The sequence below is a fragment of the Dunckerocampus dactyliophorus genome, chromosome 5 (assembly GCF_027744805.1).
Source record: "Dunckerocampus dactyliophorus isolate RoL2022-P2 chromosome 5, RoL_Ddac_1.1, whole genome shotgun sequence".
NCBI lineage: Eukaryota > Metazoa > Chordata > Actinopteri > Syngnathiformes > Syngnathidae > Dunckerocampus > Dunckerocampus dactyliophorus.
Genome location: NC_072823.1, coordinates 14,643,457 through 14,660,679, shown reverse-complemented (window position 1 = coordinate 14,660,679; position 17,223 = coordinate 14,643,457). Strand labels below are relative to the sequence as shown.

The following is a 17,223-nucleotide window of genomic DNA, read 5'->3' as shown; positions in this document are numbered from 1 at the left end:
TAATCATACACCCTCGCCAAACTCAGCAGTGACCCTGAGGACATATCTGTGGTATTCACCAACTTTGTTGACGTTTTATGACTCAGTGGGGATGCGTTGGCCTCATAGTCGTTCATCTGCCATTGTGATTTTTTGTGTGCAGATCACAGGTCATGGCTGCTTTATGATTCAACATTTGTGGGTCAGTAACAGTAAATGCAATCTCAGCATTTTTCATGAAGTGGTGATACATTATCCTCATAGAGTGAATAGCGTCAATTCAACAGACAGTTAACAGTTTGATTTGAAGTGATTGTTGGAACCTAATTGTACCATTTACTTTACGAATATAGTGCTGTACCATGCAGGGAGTATGCCCAGTGGGATACACTGTGGTTATCTACAACCATGTATTTCTAGCATTTATGCAGTTAGTGATATCTCCCAGATGTTGTGTCATTATTTGTTCTTCAACATGCGCAAAGATTTAACAGCACAGGGCACCAGTGAGAATGATTTTTGTTACTTTGTTATAGTTTATCAGTAATGAAGCCCCTTTGTAACACTGCCACTATTTCTTTACAGGTTAAGCAAGGCAAAGTCTTTGCGCTATAAGAGCAGCAAGTGATGACACCCTCACCCCTGTTTAAGACAGGTCCTGATGTATGCTGAAACTTTCATTTAAGCACAACCCTCAGATTAACAAGGCTAGCAACATGGGAGCCATTAGTAAAGCCTTTTTGTTTTTGGTGTCTTTAATAGAACAGTCTCAGAGGATCTCCAGGGAGCCCTTATGATCTTTGCCTGCAATCTGTCATCTGCCATTCATCGGGAATATCATCCAATGAAATGCAAGGAAAAAAACATTTAAAGATAGCAGTTGCAGAGTGATAATATATAATAACAATGCTAATCTGAGGCCATACGTTACTTTTTGTGATAGGTGACTAATGTGGTTATATGTTTCCTATTTTTTTTTAATAATCATAATATACAAGAACTTAATTAAAATGTCAGCCATATGTTATTAACATATAGTTGCTAATATTGATTAAATGTTGCTTGTCGAAAATAATTTTGTTCCGAGATTTTTGCAAAACTTTTACGTTTCTGAGAATTGTTTTTTTTCCTGAAGTCTATTTACCAGTGAAAAGATTAACTGTGACCCTCTTGTTTCCACCCGGATGACTGTGAAGCGAACACTCGTCCTCCGGTATGTAGCTGCAGCTATCACACGGCAAGTCAGGTCAGGTGTTTCTTACAATGTTTTTGTTAGCTTTAAAGGTCAAGGTAAAATATAATAAAGCAAATATGGATCGGTGTAAGTCACAATGAAGACCTTGCCCTGTTAGTGGTAAGAGAGTAATGTTTGTACCTTTAGCCGAGCTGCTAGCTTGCTAGCTACTAGCCAAAAGTTTATATTTCATGTTGAAGCAATTGAATGCAGTCATTGTTATAACTCCAATACACCGACAAAAAAGTTTAAATTGCCGTATTCGTTGAAGTTATGAGGGAGCTTTTGAAAAAGCTTCATTGCATATTTGTAAAAATCGCGCTGTTTCCGAGCACTTTCGGCCATTCGGCGCCTCGTCCCGCCGCCTCGGAGGTGCTCACCTGCCACCTACAGCAGAGGAAGCTCCCGCCGTGGACATCTTACTGTGTCCGCTACTCTGCCGTCCATAATGACCAGTTTGGACTGTCGAACTTCAACTGGAGCGTCCAGGGATCCAACTACCATGTACTGCGAACTGGCTGCTTCCCCTTCATAAAGTACCACTGTACTAAAGCATCTCCACAGAACCTGGACTTCGAGGATAGGTTTTTCACCATGCTCAAAGTTATCAACCTAGGTCAGTATGATAAACACATTTGACCAATAAATGCATATATTTTTCATGCAATGCACCAACAAGCACTGTGTGTTTGCAGGTATTCCCTGTTTGGCCTATGGAATCGGTTGCTGGATGGTTGTGGGTGCTGCTGAAACGGTCCACACAAGCATTGGTCCTGTCACGGTCTATTTTGCCTACAAGGAAGAAAAAGGTGCACAGTATTAAGCCAAATCATGCAAGATAATTTCATGTGCTTTATTTCTATGTACCACAAAGTTGGCAAGAGTTTCATTTTGAGGCTGTATTGGTCTTTGTTGTCGAATTATTAAATTTTCAAGTGGCAATGGATTCATTCATGAGTCATTTCTGCATGTCATTGCACTTCCAAATAGTACTGTGTTGAGCCAACTTAACATAAGTGAATGAAAGGATAAGGATTTCCCCCCCCAAAAAACATGGTTAGTCATAGCGTCATGCTGTAATGCAGGACTTTCTTATGCATGTTATTACATTGGCGAAGAACTGGCCTGTATCTAGCTAAAACACATTTCTCTGATAATCACCCTCAAAACTGCAACTCCAATTGTGACTTCTACCACAGTGACCTTTTGTTTTTAAGACAAACAAGCAATGCGGTTCGTTCAGAGCTTGTTTTTGTCCCACAGGAAGCTACAAGTGGATATCACGTTCATGGGGTACGTGGTAACGTTTTCAAGTGTCGAACAATTGTGCTCTCTTATTCCGGTTATACTAATTATGTCTTGACCTCAAAACACTATTTGTGTGTGGTTGTTTAATGAACATAAACACATAGTGTGTCCAGCGTTATGATGGTGATATTCTAGCAGCTGATTTTGAGTAACTCGGCAAAGGGTCAAAGAGTATTTGCTTCAACTCTCAGTAGTTTTTCATTATCACTGTTCAATTCAGACTTTATCACTTCTTATACAGTGAAAAGTGAGTACAAAATAGCATAATGACAATGGCCACGCAGTTTGAGCGGCGATCTGCTTGTTAAATAAAGTAGTGTACAATTTAAATGTTGCCAGTCACAAATAAAACACAAATAATTGACAGCTCTAATTGTGATGAAAGTTGGAGACCCCTGCAACCTGGACACTGAATTTATTCTGTTTAAAATTAAGCAGGACAGATTTCTATTCATTAAAGATATTTGTATTACTTTATTTATTTGTATTACTTTATTCTGTAAAATGTGTTATATTGCACTAAAAAAAATAATTCTTGAGCAACTTATTTACCATGTATTTGTATTCCAGTACTCCAAAGCATGCATCAAATTAAATTCAGGTTTGTGTCAAATAGTACAAAAAATCGTTTCACACAAATAAAGGCAAAAAACCCCCGGATAATCCACTCAAAAGTTTATTTTTTAATAATTACCTATTTGCTAAGGGCACTTGGAATTGTGTAACGGTGCCCCTGGCCAATAGCACATAAATAAATAGAAAAATCTACAGTTAATCTGTGTGATTGTTCTCGGACGATCTCACTCATGGTTGATTGGTATTAAAATTGGCAGCATAGATTAATCATATAGATTAAGTCTATATTTTAAAATATATTTATGATGAGTGCTATTGGCTTGTTGTGCTGTATAAGGGGGAAAAGTTAGGACAATTCCAAGGTCCCTTGACTGCCAGGGGGCTAAAAAAATAGGTAATTATTAGAAAATAAAAAAGGAGGGCGCCCAACGTGATTTGTTTTTTTCACAGGTAATTCCTGGGACCATAAAATTACCTTCATTTAGACAAAAACATATTTGGCTTACTTTTTCAAAAGGACATATATCACTCGTGAAACTTGTAGAGGATGAGACGCCTTCTTTAAGGAGAGTTCGGATGGAGAGTACGTAGTTTGATGGTTCTAGCAGGACTTCCAGGTATCATGCAGCGGGGTTCCAAGTGATGGAGCAGTCGGCAAACCTGGTCTCTTACACTGCTGAGAGAGGCTGGTCATCTAGTCGGATGAATTTAATTATTTTTCAGGTTATTGGCTTTAGACTGCTTACTGACACGCACTGTCCAGCATTTTGGATAATTGACAACTTAGTGTCGATATTAAAGTTATTGTTGTATTGTTCCTCCATGCAGTAACAGCAGTCATTTCTGATAGGAGAAAAAAAGTTTGTGTCTGGATCTATTATCTCTTTCTCTAATTCCAGTTGTTTGTCTTCTGGAAAGCAAACGGTTTCCATTTTTAGATCTTCTTGCCCTGCAAACTTTTGTGTTGCATTGTGAGTGTCATTGAATGTAGATGAATGGGTTCCTAAATCCAAGGCTTCTCATAGAGCAGTCCCTTGTGATGTGCTGATGATGATGTCAAATAATAATATAATCCTTCCCTCTGCATCATTCTTTGTTAGTTGTGTCTCTTTTCCTCCTTTTCTTGGTGATATGATCTTTAGTATTTTTCCAGGTCCTGGATGTCTGACAACAAGCACTCTGGCCTCAGGTCCTCCATTTCACTTGATGTAGATTTTGCAGTTGGCACTCCAAGTGCCCTGAATCTTTCCCTGCTCCCTCAAATCGCGTGCTTTATTGGCTATGTCAGCGTTGTGTTTTGTCAGATGCTCATTCATGTATACGTTTGTTCCTTTCAGCTTCCTTCCCTGTTTCAGCATTGCGGTTTTGAATTTCCTGTTGGTGAACTTAATGTGGTCTTGTTTCTGCCATACAGTGGGATGCAAGTAACGATGGTGTGGATGTCTTCATCCACCTGCTTTGAATGTAAAAAGTTGGCAATGTGTTGCTCTGTTGAAGCAACATCCATTTCATCTGGCTCTTCTTTGTTCCTGACTGCCCTGGCAGATAACCTGGGTTTAATTCGCAGCCCCGTCAAGATCACATCGTTCACTCGCACATTCTGAGCCATCTCATCACAGTGTTTCCACGACATGTAATGATTGTGGCGATGCGCCACTGCAAAATAAGCGCTGCCACACCTTAAAATTATTATTTTTTTACTTGAAAACAATTTTAAGTAGTATTTTGTATGAATAGATGCTATATAGAGACATATAAAGATTATTATTGACCACATTTAGTTAGAAAACTATTTAAAATATCAAAAATGTTTCACTGTGCTTTATTTTGATAAGCATGCACCGGAATCTTCTGTCTGCCTTGCTGGCACTTGCCCATGTGCGACAAGATACGTGACACGTCTTGTGTTGACTTTCACTGTGTTTGTTACTATCGGGAGAATGAACAATAGCCCGTGAAATGTGTAGTCAATTGATGACAGCTTGTCACATGCTAAGCCTATCGATGCCAGCGGGTGTGATCCATCACATTTCAATCTCATTCACTTTCTGCCATTTTTGTTTATATACCAGACTGGCCGCATCTAGCTAGCTCTTTTTTAAAGTTGCTATTTGTAATTTAAAAAAAAATAAAAATTGCAGACACAGCAGCACGACACAGCGTTGGCAGTCCGCCCTCCCATGCAGCCCAACACCACAGCTTCAAAAAATTCCTGGGTGAAACCCTGCATCGCTTGTGTTCTTCAATTATTTTTTTCTTTTGCTTCTTGATCATCTTTTAGAGCGTCGCCCAAGGCAGCATTATTATCCTGTAATACCTTGATTTCATTGCGCTGCGCTATTCTTCTCCCTCAGATGTTTAACCTCTTAAATCTCAGAGAGGTTTTCAGAGCAACTCTTCTTGAGGCTGTCGCTCTGATGTTGTAGAGTTACAATCTGTTTTTGCAGGGTTTTTAGATAATGCCGTACTTGTGCCGCAGCATGTGCAGTACGTGGCGCGATTTCCTGCTGTAGCGCTCTCATTTACGCAATCAATAGATTCCTCAAGCCGTTATATACTGACGGCGCCACTTGGGTCAACTGCTGAGACGGCATAAATGGAGTTCAAATCTCTGGTAGCAAAAGCTGAGGGCTTGTGATGAACGTCCTTTCCGGTCAACAGGAAGTGACGAAATGGGGTACACCCAGGACTGGTCGCCAGCCATAGTCATAAACATTTGCTTCATTTTGTGTGACCACTACAAGAATCTAAATAACCCCTGCTCGTTTATTTGAAGGTAAATTAGTGATCACTCTCCATGCAGCAGCTAGTCAATAGTGTTAGAGGTAACCGTGACAAGACAGGTCTGATAAAATAGGTTTTAATTACCAATGTGTGGCCCATGGACGGAGACACGTGTATGTCTTCCTTCGGGCCTTCCTCGGCCTTTGATTTCTGGTAATGTGCTTTGCTGACAGCGCTGCTTCCTTTCAAGAGGGAGAGTGACAAACTGCCATATTGATTTCCTCACCCCTCCGCATCTCCTGCTAATAGCATTTATCAGTGACCTCAATTTTCTGGCTTTGGCCTCTTCATTTTTAGCCACAATGAAGGAGAATGAATAATTTCTTGTCGAACATGTTAATCAATGCCCCCTTTTGACCTTTCTCTTTGCACCGGAAGGCTACAAAATCAGTGTACATGTCTCTTTGGTTGTAATACTTGCTTGTCTGAGGTATGGCCACTTAATTGATTTCAGTGCTTAAAAATAGTTTGATATTATTTCCTTATTGTAATTGATTGAGTCTGAAGCTTTAAAGTGCTCATGACACCAAAACACATGTTAATCTTGTTATTTCTGTCGTGAAAAATAAAATTGAAAGCTAATTTCCTGTCTTAGAGGTGTGCTCGAATGTTGAAGTAGTTACCTTTTTTTTTTTTTTTTTTTACAATTTTCGTCACTTCTTCCGGGACTGGAGGAGGAGAGGCAAGTGACTTTTACAACAGACGTTCCCACCCAGACGTTCTCGTTTGCTACAGTGCATTCTCTGTTGTAGGGCTGGGCGATATATCAATATTTACTTTAAGCACGATATCAAAACCATCGATATATTCTGGATTTGCACTATATCGCCCTCATCCCTGCATGCAGGAGGACGGGCGGAGCAGAAGCCCGGTGGCTCCAGTCGAAGTGATAGCATCTGCGGTGGAAGAATTGGTGAGCACAGAATAAGTAGTCGTTCAGTAATGTGGAGCTACTTCGAATTCAGAGCATAAAAAAATCTTTTTCACCACCTTAAAACTTGGCACAAACTCCAATACGAGGAATGTGTGAAGCTGCACGCTGTCTGCTGTGCTCTTGTTGCGTTCCTCATGAAAGGAAAAGCAAAGTGGTGTGTTATTTTAAAGAGGTGTCCTATCACATTGCTGAGATATGGTCCGCGTTGCAACAGTGGAAAAAACGGCTTTAAAAACCTGCTGAAAACGATGGACTTGTGATGTCCAGCGAGCTTTGCAGTCAATTATTTAACATGACAAGCTCTACCACAAAAGTACAAGAACGTTAGACAGTTGCTAAGCCTGGTGCAGTTGACAGGTTGGTGTTCCTGGAACAAAATAAGAACCTGCTTGAGTCTTTTAAAAATGTTTACCTAAAAAGTACTACTGTTCAATTTAAAGTATTTTTTTGTTGCGTACATTTTAAAATTTCCTCTTAAACCGAAGACTCCTTTTTATATTTTTTCAGGATTAGAGGATTAGAGCATAGCTAAAGGTTCATTAGGAAAAAAGATTATATTTGACGTTTTCTATATTTATTTCAAAAAGAGAATGGCCTACTTTGTTTTAGAGGCTATTTTTAGATCAGAATTATTTTATATGCATCTTGCATGAAGCTTTAAAATTTCTAAAAACATAATGTTAAGTATTTATTTTAATAGAACAACTTGACACGCATATTTGGCTTTGATTTTGTCTAAACTCATTTTGTTTAAAAAAAATATTAGGATATATATCGCATATCGATATTCAATGTAAATATATTGGGATATGAGTTTTGGTCCATACCGCCCAGGCCTACTAGGTTGTTATGGACCAGTTCTGGGTGAAAGTTTGTTTTATTTATATATATATATATATATATATATTATATTATATTATATTATGCCCGCTCGTTGTGTTGGCTTTTGCTGAAACACTCGAAGACACAGAGTAAGCTTGTTCACATTTCTAAAAGACACCATTCGCTTCGTCAGATGATTGGGACACTTTGTGGGACAAATGTTTCAATACTGCTCCGCATATGGAAATAAAAAGTTAAAAACCCAGGAGAAGTTTGACTGAAAAGCGTGCCAAGGTGGCAGTAAGTCAATCCACATTTCTTCTGCTAATCTTCTGTGTGTTGATTTCTAACTTGCTTGGTTATGACACCCTAGCTAAGCAGCTAATGTGATATCTTGTAGCATGTAACACTAAATCTAAAGGGTCGTCTTTGATTGCAGTGTCACTACGAGTCTTACAATAATATGGGTTTTCATGCCAAATTGCTTGCTAAACAACAATCACTGTCACTCGTCTTCAGCTCTGTGCAGTGTGCATAGAGGTAGCTGATAGCTGTCCGTGGCTATCACTACCAGTAAAACATATCATACTCCTCACAACACAATATTAGTCAACGTTATTATTGTGAATATGTCACTTTCTTCGCATGCGTTCATGGCTGTTTGTCACCTCCAACACGGATTGCTTGTCTTTCTAGCCTACTTTGCAGTCAATCTGTCAGTTTCAGTAAGTAAATCCATAATTTTTTTTACTAGATCTGTTCTAAAATATTAGCATGCGGTTTCATTCCAGGGCTAAATAAGCAGCAGTCGCTGCTCGCTTGTCTTTAATTTTGCTGTGTCCAGCGTTACTAGTTAATGCCATGCTTGAAATGACCAAATGCTGAGAAAGCCATAGGGGGTCTAACTTGCCTCCTACTGACTGGCTAACTGCTATTCATACCATCTACATTTGTGTGACAGTTAATTTAAAAATGTGGTGCTTTTGAAACAGGTGTTTAACATGTTATTGCAGTAGTACACAATAGTATTGCATTTACCGCGCTTGATTGCAAATAATTATGTATTTTTGCCTGCGTAGTTAATAAAGGTTTTATGATGGTGACAGTAAACACTACATTGGTTATTTTATGCGATGGAGCTTTCATTGTGCACATCAAATGTCAAAACTTCATGCAAAATGAATGTGCAAAATCCCCCTTAAACAGTGCAATGACACCACACTATCTTAATCATTCTAATTGCTTTGAACAAGGAACATTTGGACACTTAGTGTAATCTGATCTGTGGTGTCAAGCTGCACTGAAATCCCCCCTCCTTTCATTTCCAACCTTTCATCAGGACTCAAAGTGTGCATGGGGAATGCTCAGGCAAGCATGTCTTAATTACTCATTGACCCTTTGACCCTTTAGCCACATTGATACGGCTGTATGGCCAGACAGAATCGCGAGGGGTTGCAGCTTACCGCAGCTTTGTGAGCTCTTACAGGACCATTTGAGTCACTGAAATCCAAACTGGTGTATGCGAGTGTGCGGTATTTGTTTACAGGGCTTCTTCACCTTTTGAGTCGCTCTAAACTACAGGGGCGGTGTGAGTGCGACAGCGAGGCTCAGTCCTCATCAGTACAGCTGGAGGATATCTGCACAGCAAATTAAGTATATTTGTCTACATTTGCTCGAAGATGGATGCCTTTTAATAGCCGTGCTAGTCTAATGCTGTTATGAAGTGGCTGAATTACCCAACACACTTGTCTCAAGTGCTAATGAACAAAGAATTAAAGCCCCAGTGCCAAGTTTAATTGCGTGCAGATGCCGGTAATACGTTTTGTCAAGGTGAAATCTTTAAGTACTTGTACTGTTTAGAATTTGGGTAAGTAAAGCAAAACAAGTGTTGAAATTGTGTGTTTAACAATTTAATTGCAAAGTCTAATTGGCTACATTCTGTTGTCGAAAAAAGTTAAGTCATCGCCTCAAGTAGTTGCTGCTTCCTTAATGAATTATTTAACAATGAAAGTTGCACAAATGTACCCCCTCTTGTCATATAGCTATATTGCTCATAAGAAAATGTTATTGTGAGAACCCCTGCAGCTAACATTTGTGATGCTATCATTATGAAGCTTCAGGATGGATCAACAGTGTCTCCATGCTTACCCCATTATCAGCAGGAGCCATCACTCACGTCACTTTGAGGATCACACCAGGATTACATGTGAATACGCAGGTGACAGTCCATGTCACTATATTCACAACGTAATGGCACTTTCCTAATCATAATACGATGGAAAAAACATGTAACTCATTATGTTTCAACAAGAAACATCTCCACTTGTAGACATGTGGACACTGAAACACTGTCATTTCTTCCTACCTGGATTCTTTTCCATTTGGAAACAAAAATCAATTTTGGTGAATTGCTCCACTTCACAGGAGACAAGGGGTGTCGTGCTATATTTTTCACCTTCCTCAGATTTCTGACTGTTTGAAAAGACATGCAAAGGAAGTTGCAATAAATAAATATGCTTACATATTTAAGGCTTGTACTCATTGGCCACAGAATTACATACACAATCTATGGAGATGGAGAGGCACTTTAATTGGGCAAGCAATATAGCCAGCACTAAACCTGCAATGAGCTTGTCACACTGTGACATAACAAGAGGTTACTAACAAGGGTTTGCTAACACAAAAATGACAGCACAACATGTAACAGGTAAGCAACACACATAGGGCAACTGCTACTACTATTGGCAATAATAACTACGCTTGGAAACCAGTCAGGGGTGTACCCCGCCTCTCGCCCAAAGTCAGCTGGGATAGGCTCCAGCATACTCCAGCATACATCCCTAGTGAGGATAAGTAGCATAGAAGATGGATGGATTAACAAAACATGCAACTTTTTACAAAAGTGCCGCAAAGCATGCTGAGAAGCCAGAAACCCTCCCAGCAACAGCAGAGATCCTCTGCTCCCAGCATGCCTTGTGGCACATTTTGTAAACAGTTGCTCAAAGTACATGTTTAGAGTTAACATAGTTACTTATATTTCTCCACTAGTAGTAATAGTCAGCGCACATCCATGCCCTTTTATAGCAAAGCTGTGTATGACATTCTGAACATGACAAATCCGCTTATTTCGTTTTGAGTAGTTTTATTTATTTATGTAGTCCATTATACCATCTCTATTGCTACTTTTATATCTAAATCTATTTTTCCTGTCCACACAAAGTCGATGATTTTATTTTTCTTTTGTTCATGTGATGTTATGTTTTGGTCATTCATACTTAATGCTTACTCTGTTGACATTAAGAGCGTAATGAAGTTTAATAGTTTTTCCATGACTTATTCGCGAGAGTTAAATGAACTATTCATTTTTGTTTTATATTATGCAGTATTTAAAGTTTCAGCTCATTTAAAAACAGACGCCCTCCATAACCCACCCCCCAGGCTGTCTTTTACCCCCCACCAGCATGCAGTCAGGCTCTTCTCGCCACAGGCTCCGCTTGATCTATTTTTCCTCACTTAAAATTGAAGTCGTCAGGAATATTTATTTTCTCTAGCCTTTGTTTTAGCTAAATACAGCTTCTTGCTCAGAATGGGAAAAAAAGGAATAACTTCTGTTGGTTAACAAATATAATTACTTGCTGTGCATTGTGTTTTTATCTGGTGAAAATACAAACTAATGGTTAGAGCACTTGAAGAAAATATATGCCTATGTATTCATTTTCCACCAATTGCCTCTTGTGCTATTTAAATGGTCTGCTTCTTACCTGCACTATAAGCAGCAACCCTTGAAACTCAATTCTAGACTGGGGATTTACATTAAATACACTGATACAGATGCTGCATGCAAACATCTGAAATGGAATAAATCAATTTTGTTGGCAGAAATGCTTCACATGATACAGCATGATCTCCAATCTTTTTGCAAATGAGCTACGGTCCCTTGTAATGGTTTCTGCTCCTCATGGGAGGCGGCTGTCTCAGAAAAGCTGCTGATTGAGGAGAAATGTAATACAGGTGTAAAGCAGACTTGATAGGGGTCTTACATGGGGGTTATGCATTTTAACAGTGATATACATACTCTTACATATTTGTCGATGAATATTGAATTTGCTGGGTCAACTCTTTCGAGCCTGCAGAGATTTGTAAGTTACTGCCAGAGCGCTGTTAATTCTGGCAGCGAGGCTGGCTATTATGTTGAATTAATAGGAATTAAGGGTTTAAATTGGTTAAGTAAGCACTTCATTAATCCTGAGTGGATTGCTGTGTGAGGCTGCTTTATAGGTGGCTGAAAATAAAAAGCTAGTAGCCGCACATTAAAGATCAACTGTTAATAAATTGCCAAATTGACGCCGATGACCAGCCCTTCTATTATATACACATTTAAAATTATAATCTGTATAAATCTGCTTAAAGCTGCTTAAAAGTTAGCCATAGCTGATTTGCCACTCAATTTTGACTCTGGTGTTCCAGCAGTTTCTACAGCAGTTGATGGCAGGCTTGGTGGTTCCTGGGTTCTTCCTGACGGTCTGAACTAATTTGCTTTCATTTGACTATATATATATACAGTCAAACTTGTCTATAGCGGCCACTAGAGGGAGTCTGCAAAAGTGGCCGCTATAGACAGGTGGCCTCTATAGACAGGTTGCGTCCAGTTTGAATGTTGACCAGTAGAGGAAAAAAAAGGGAAAAAAAATAATAATGTTGACCAGTAGAGGGCACTGCGGACTGCAGATAAAAGTTGTACAGCACTACTAGGCTTGTTATTATCATGGTTCATGGTTTTAATCCTGAACATGCATATGAGTCAAACAGTAGCACATCACATAGTACAATTCACAATTTTGCATGTCCAAAAAGGAGTAGGAAGAAGCAAAGCTTATTTAATCCTACCCCTCATCAGTTTCACGTCAGTTGCAATACATTTATTCACCTCTTGTTCTTTCAAGTGTACTTTGTAGGTCTACATGACAATGTAGTGCAATCATAGCCAAGGTTTTTACTTACTAAAAGGAAGCTAGAGGCTTAATAATAACTGATAAAATACTTCAGTTAAGTACAACCGAACTCAGTTTTGCTCCCGCTGCCGCATGCATGCTAGCATATGTTTTTTTTTTTTTAATTGTAGTGTCGCTCGGAGCACGTCCTGTTCCCAGCCTACTTTGCGGTAATGTTTTGGTGCAAATGCTCTTAAAGTTACATGTTTGACCAGGAAATAGCAAGCTCAAAAGAAGACGGCTTTTTTATGTGGAACAACTGACAGTTTGTGTGGATCTTGTGAAATGATTGTGACTGAGCTAGGACTCAGTAATTAAAGTCTACACACGACGCCTTCATTGATTGAAAAACAAAACTTTTTCGTGCATGAAGCTTCTACTTGAGTTGGTAATTTGGCCGCTATATGCAGTCAGATATTGACCAAGGGAGACAAAATGGGTGGCTGCTGGCTGCGTTGTACAGGTGACTGCTATACACAGGGTCTATAACATGTAAATTTGCTGGGGGGGATTTTTCAGTGGCTGCTATAGGCAGGTGGCCCTTCTATAAAGGTGGCCGCTAAGACAGGTTTGACTGTATATATATATATACAGTATATATATATATATATATATATATATATATATATATATATATATATATATATATACTGTATATATATATACTCAAATAAAAGCAAATGAGTTTGGATATATATAGAGTATATACTATATACTGTATATATGTATGTCTATATAGCGTATATATATATATATATATATATATATATATATATATATATATACGTATATATGTATATATATGTATATATATACGTATATATGTATATATATGTATATATGTATATATAGAGTCTTCTTCCAGACCTTGGCAAAGTAGTGACACATCCAAATAACTTGTAGGGGAGAAAGTGTTTTTTTTTTTTTTACTTTACAGAGTGGGCCATAAGTTTCCATACATAGGAAAATGTTTTTTTATGATTCAGATCAGATGCCCAGATCTCTCCCCTCATGAGTTCGATCTTTGGGTGCAGTTGAAGGCCGTGGTGTATCAGATGAAGATACAAGACATAAATCATCGCACGTATATACCAACGCCATTACAAGCATAACTCCAACTGTGCTAATGCAAGTTAATCAGCAGTGGAAGACACGTATGAATGTGTTTTCGAAAATGATCGTCAAAATTGCAAAACAAGTGCAGTTTTCCTTTAAACTAAAATAGGCTGTTCGTCATCTGACCAAAATTTAAGACAATAGCTAAAAAAATCCCCGACCCTGCCCAAAATAGAAATATTTTTTTAAAAAGAATTTGGTAATGAGTAGCTGCGCCATTCATCGCTTCCATAATTGGTTTCATGCTTCATGCTGTGACCATGTAGTAACAGGCACATTCATGATACCTTGTAATACTTACAGTATTTTGGTCCTTTTAAGCATGACTGGAACATCCTTCTGGGCGCATTGATTTCACATAGCAACATAGAAACGAACGCTACACCTAGCGTTAACTTTTCCAAACTCCAAAACAAAAACACAGCAGCGGTAGCAGCAGCTTTGATATTTAAAGTTACCTTTCGATATTTAGAGGCCTGAGGCATTTTGAGCACAGCGCTGACGCTCTGCGAGTGAGTGTGTGGTGAAGCTTGTCGCTAGCCGGTGTGGTGTGGCAAAATGCGAAGGCTTTATACTGTAGACGGACTAGGTTTTTCCCATTATGTGCATTCTTAGCTGCGTCTTTTTATCTGTTTTTATATCTTTAGAATGCACAGAAAAGAGAAAGATATACGGTGGTGTGAAAAAGTACCTCCTTCCTGATTTCTTATTTTTTTGCATGTTTGTCACACAAACAAATTTAAATATTAGTGAATGACAACACAACTGAAGACACAATTCAGTTCTTAAATGAAAGTTTTTATTATTAAGGGAGAAAAATCCAAACCTACAGGGCCTTGTGTGAAAAAGTGATTCCCCCCTCCGTTAAAACATAACTTAACTGAGATTAATTGAGATCTATTAGTTTGGAAAAGGTTATTAAGCCATTTCTGAAGCTTTGGGACTCCAGCGAACTACAGAATCCACAAATGGCCAAAACATGGAACAGTGGTGATCCTTCCCAGACGTGGCCGGCCAACCAAAATTTCCCCAAGATCACAGAGACGGCTCATTCAAGAGGTCAGAAAAGACCCTAAAACAACATCCAAAGAACTGCAGACCTCACTTGCCTCAGTTAAGGTCAGTGTTCATGACTCCACCATAAGAAAGACACTGGGCAAAAACGGCCTGCATGGCAGAGTTCCAAGACGAAAACCACCGCTGAACAAAAAGAACTTTAATGCTTGTCTCAATTTCGCCAGAAAACATCTTGATGATCCTCAAGACCTTTGGGAAGCAAAAGTTGAACTTTTTTGGGAGGTGTGTCCCATCACATCTGGCATAAACGTAACGCTGCATTTCAGAACAAGAACATCATACCAACAATAAAATATGGTGGTGGTAGTGTGATGGTCTGGGACTGTTTTTCTGCTTCAGAACCTGGAAGACTTGCTGTGATAAATGAAACCATGAATTCTGAATCTTGAAGAAGAATGTCCGGCCATCTGTTCGTGACCTCAAGCTAAAACCAACTTGGGTTCTGCAGCAGGACAATGATCCAAAACACACCAGCAAGTCCACCTCTGAATGGCTGAAGAAAAACAAAATGAAGACTTTGGAGTGGCCTAGTCAAAGTCCTGACATGAATCCTGTTGAGATGCTGTGGCATGACCTCAAAAAGGTGCTTCATGCTGGAAAACTTTCCAATGTGGCTGAATTACAACAATTCTGCAAAGGCCAAAATTCCTCCACAGTGGGGTAAGAGACTCATTGCAAGTTATCAAAACGCTCGATTGCAGTTGTTGATGCTTTATGTTTTAATGCCTCATTTAAAAACTGCATTTTGTGTTCAGTTGTGTTGTCGCTTACTAATTTCAATTTGTTTGATGATCTGAAACATTGAAGTGTGCCAAGCATGCAACATTCCCAAAAAAGTGCAGTATTCCTTTAAGGACACAATTCTTATTTTTAAAAACATTGAAGATGTACGTTGTATAATTGTTCTACCTTGGAAAAAGAATGGTTCTGATAAATCATTAAGGGCCCAAAATGAATCCTGAACAGGATAAGCAGTCAAAACTTAATGTTTAGTGGCACAAATTTAACAGTACATACGCCAAATCATAATCTCATGTTATTGTCATAACGGGAATTTACAAAGTAGTCATCAGATGGTGACTATATGCCCCCTTAGTCAAAATTTGCTTTAGTGTTGTCTTTTTCAATGTAGAGCAAGTTGTGGTTATTTAAAATAATGGCAAAGGTCATAGAGAAATGGTGGCCTTCCCCATCAGATGAAGACTAATTGCAGTGTGTTTTTATCCTAGCCTGCTAATGATGATGAGGGTACAGGAGAAATAGACAGTCCCCTAAGGCTGAGGAATAGTGTAACTTCTCCAACCTTCTGTACTTATTGTCCAACAAAGGGGGAATTCACTTACTGCAGTGCTACAGAAAAGTGGATAATTGTGGTAGCAATCGATGAAGTAACAGAGCGGAAAATGAACGAGTGTGCAGGTAACTGTGTGGAGTTGGCGAAAATAGCAAGAGGTCAGGTTTGCTTTGGAAGTGGAGTTTGTCATTTCGTCACACATTATACATATTCAAGACAGCCGTACATAGCTGTGTGGAGCTGTGCTTGTCATTTGCATGCGTTTATGAACGTACAACGGAGTCTGCAGGTTTGTCCGGATGAGCCACATTGTTCCTGTGCAGCCTGTAGTGACATCGCTGGGGGGCAGAGAGGGATAGAACCTGAGAAGGGTGACAATGATAAATAGCCCTTTTAATAACAGCTGCCCCACTTGGCCGGCTAGTCCCAGTCAGTGTCCTCTGTGTATTTATGCCTATGTTTATTTATGCATCCATAGCATGCAGGAAATCACAACCGCAGGGGTACAATCATTCCTTATATTTTTGTGGTGAGAGAGTAGACCAATTTATCATTAGTAAAATGTATAATGTAAACCAAGGTTTATCAAAGTAAACCCTGTATTTACATTTTCATATTATTGATCATATGAAGGAAATTCCATCTATTGACTATCGAGGAATGAAGAGTTAATGTGATGCTCTGTATGGCCTTTAGTAAGCACGACTGTTAAATTGTTGGTGCGTTGTTGCTGTCTGACTGAAGTCAGAGACCTTTTGTGTGTGTGGAAATATGACCCCAGGCCTGCATCCTTGAATATGTAGCAGGGAGGCTGTAGATCAGAGATGTCAAAGCCTCTTCCCAGAGGGCAATACCCATGCTGTTTTTACCCCAACCGCTTCCCTCCCTTTAATTGGTTCAATTAGTTAAGTATCCATATACATTATCGTGTATGCATTTTTCATGACTCCTCTTAACGCTCTGTTAAAACAGAACAACTTCCGGCTATGATTTGCCATTTGGATGAATGTCAAGGAGGCTAAATGATTGCGCTAATTGAGTAATTAAAAGCAGATGTTGGAGCAAGAGCCAACAGCATACACTTTAAACACTTTGCCCTCCAGAAATC

At 39.1% G+C, this 17,223-nt stretch overlaps 1 protein-coding gene across 1 annotated transcript; it reads left to right on the top strand.

Annotated features, from left to right (window-relative positions):
- Positions 1-1,170: 1,170 nt before the first annotated feature.
- On the top strand, positions 1,171-2,152 carry c5h15orf61 (chromosome 5 C15orf61 homolog). Its single transcript, XM_054777027.1, has 2 exons — positions 1,171-1,829; positions 1,909-2,152. The coding sequence occupies exons 1-2, from the start codon at positions 1,487-1,489 to the stop codon at positions 2,034-2,036; spliced, it is 471 nt and encodes a 156-aa protein (XP_054633002.1). The 5' UTR covers positions 1,171-1,486; the 3' UTR covers positions 2,037-2,152.
- Positions 2,153-17,223: the final 15,071 nt, after the last annotated feature.

What these genes read in the sequence shown, in the direction of transcription:
- c5h15orf61 (XM_054777027.1), top strand. Translation starts at nt 1,487, where the DNA reads ATGAGGGAGCTTTTGAAAAAGCTTCATTGCATATTTGTAAAAATCGCG. An exon ending in GCTCAAAGTTATCAACCTAG is followed by an intron (nt 1,830 to 1,908) that starts GTCAGTATGATA and finishes GTGTGTTTGCAG; the next exon opens with GTATTCCCTGTTTGGCCTAT.